The following is a 2688-nucleotide window of genomic DNA, read 5'->3' as shown; positions in this document are numbered from 1 at the left end:
TAATATACATATTTATTTATATATTTTTAACAATAGTTTTTCTATCTTAAGTATTTACATACAGCGTGTGTAAAAAAGGTCAGAAACCTGAATAACTCGGAAAATATAAATTTTATAGAAAAATGTTTCGGACAAAAGTAGGCCTTAAAAAAAATTATCCGACCTTTTTACACACTCTGTGTATTTTTTTGCGTTACACTTTTATAAACCAAATAATTAATTTGTTTCTTAACGTGAGTGTATACTGTATACATATATGTATATATATTGTGTATTAGAAAATTCCATAAGTTCTTGAAATTTTTTAAATAACTTTATTTATAATAATTAAACGGAACTTCTTACCCCTTCGGGGGGCTGGTTGTTATCGCATTGAGGTAAACTGTTACTAAGAAATGAGAGTTGCCCTTTAATGAAATATTTCATTTTTTAATAGAATAAAACAATTTTATAATGTTTATTTATTAATTTTCAAATAACGTTTATTATTAAATTTCGGGTTAATAACATATATTAAATAAAGTAACTCGATTAAAACTTATTCCTTCAAGAGTCCTTATTGAAAGTCTTGGATTTTTTTCTCTTTTCTCTTATTTAAAAAAACGCTTAGCCAATCACGACCAGCCATGCTATTCTTGTAAAAAAGATGGAATGTTCTTAAAATATCGCACATTCATATGCTAATTTTCTTACTTTTTGCAGTAAAGATCAAAATGGATCGAGAAGCATTTAAAAAATATTCTGTCAGTTTTCATTTTAATTTTTTCATTTTAATTTTTTCATTTTAATTTTTTCATTTTTCTCATTAAAAGCCAACGTCTTCTTTTTTAATAATAAAATATGCAGTGTTAAATATGTTTGTTTTTCAATCTTTATTTGAAGTCAAATTAAAAGTATATTTTGTTAGCAATTATGAGCTATCGTAAATATATTTGCATGCAAGTTAAAAATATAACGTTATAAATATAAAAAAAGGAATGCCCTAAAAGATTACGCGTTTTGCATTTTAGCATTTTGCATTTTATATAAACTTAATCCCAGGAACTTATGGAATCACCTAATATATACATATGTATGTGTATTATTGTACATTAATAAGTAGTTAAAGTTTTTTCTTAACGTGTTTTTCTCTCTATGTGCGTTTATAATAATTAAGTTTTATTGTATATACATATTATTTATGTATTTTATATTATTTACCCACAGCAACCGTAAGCAAACTTACTATGGAAGAAGCTACTGCACAAAGTTTCATCTTTTTCGTAGCTGGATTTGAAACAAGCGCGACGACAGCCACGTTCTCTCTATACGAATTAGCTCAACATCAAGATATACAAGACAAAGTTCGCAAAGAAATCAATGAAATATTAGCGAAACATGGTGGTTTGACCTACGACGCTGTGAATGAAATGACATATCTACATAAAGTAGTAAATGGCAAGTTATAGACTATCGCATATTGTTTCCAGTTTACTTGATAACGCAATTTTCAACAAAAATGAAAACATTTTTCTTTTATTCTTTGATAATATTTTGTCATTAACGAGTATATTTAACCTTTTATCGGCAATGTGAAATTTCAAACCTATAAGATTTGAAAAGTAGGTCTTCAAAGTCCGTAAACCTTTTTTTAAAGTTCCGCGCTATATAAAATTTAAAATAATTCATGCGTACTTGTGAAATTTTTAACAAGTTTTTATCGTCATATAAGTCAGATCGCATATTGATTATTTTTTATAAATGTAAATATCAAATTTTTAATGTGCTAAATGAAAAAAGATTCATTTAGATTATAAGTTATAATACTTGAGAGTTTTTGAAAAAAGAGTATGTATTTTAGAAAAAATATTATAATGATATTAATTTTAAAAGTTAAATTATTTGAACGTTTAAAATAAAAAAAAAATTTATGAGTAAAAATGCAAGCAAAGAAAAAATACGTTTTACAGCAGAATAATTATAAAAATTTATTCAATTATATACCATAACAAATGCAAAAATATAAATTGTAATAATACGAAGCTTATACAAAAGTGTTTTTAAAAAATTTTTAATTTAAAGATGATATAAAACTTCAAAAATTAGTTTTAAAGCAAAATGTTTATATATTTATTAAACTTAGCATTAAGAACATATAAAATACGAAAAATTCAAATGTTTAATTTATAGTTGAAAATACACAGTCTGCAATATGGATTGCTAAACGCAGACACAACTTCTATTCATTGCAAAACAAACAACTGCATACTGGCGTTTTTGTACGCACACAATCTTAATATTTATACTTTTTTTAGGATGGGACACCAAATCTCACTATCTATTCATCCTCTTAAAATTTACAATTAAATAATTAATTGCAGTGTTTTAAAATATCCAATTTGACGGAGAATTAAATAAATTGCTTGTATTTTGGAATACATACACCTATATATGTTTTTCTTTACATATTGTAGAGACTTTGAGAAAATACCCACCTGTTCCAATACTGAATCGCATTTGTACCAAAGAAATAAATTTACCGACAACGGACATTCACCTGCCAAAGGGGACATTAATAACTATACCGGTACTTGGATTACATCGAGATCCGTCAATATATCCAGATCCAGATAAATTTGATCCCGAACGATTTAATGCAGACAAAGTAGCAGAAAGACATCCTTATGCTTATTTGCCATTTGGAGAAGG

The 2688-nt window shown here is 26.0% G+C and overlaps 1 protein-coding gene across 1 annotated transcript; it reads left to right on the top strand.

Moving 5' to 3' along the window:
• Window positions 1-1179: 1179 nt before the first annotated feature.
• Window positions 1180-2685, top strand: LOC105460458 (cytochrome P450 6l1-like; the record flags this gene model as incomplete). The annotated part of the gene is made up of 2 exons (XM_011706912.1): window positions 1180-1437; window positions 2454-2685. Coding segments are annotated over exons 1-2 (443 nt in total), but the record flags the coding sequence as incomplete, so codon positions are not given.
• Between the last annotated feature and the right edge of the window lie 3 nt (window positions 2686-2688).

The sequence above is a fragment of the Wasmannia auropunctata genome, unplaced genomic scaffold (genome assembly GCF_000956235.1).
Source record: "Wasmannia auropunctata unplaced genomic scaffold, wasmannia.A_1.0 LD321545.1, whole genome shotgun sequence".
Taxonomy (NCBI): Eukaryota; Metazoa; Arthropoda; class Insecta; order Hymenoptera; family Formicidae; genus Wasmannia; species Wasmannia auropunctata.
The sequence above is the reverse complement of the archived record's forward strand: the minus strand, read 5'-3'. Positions and strand labels throughout refer to the sequence as shown.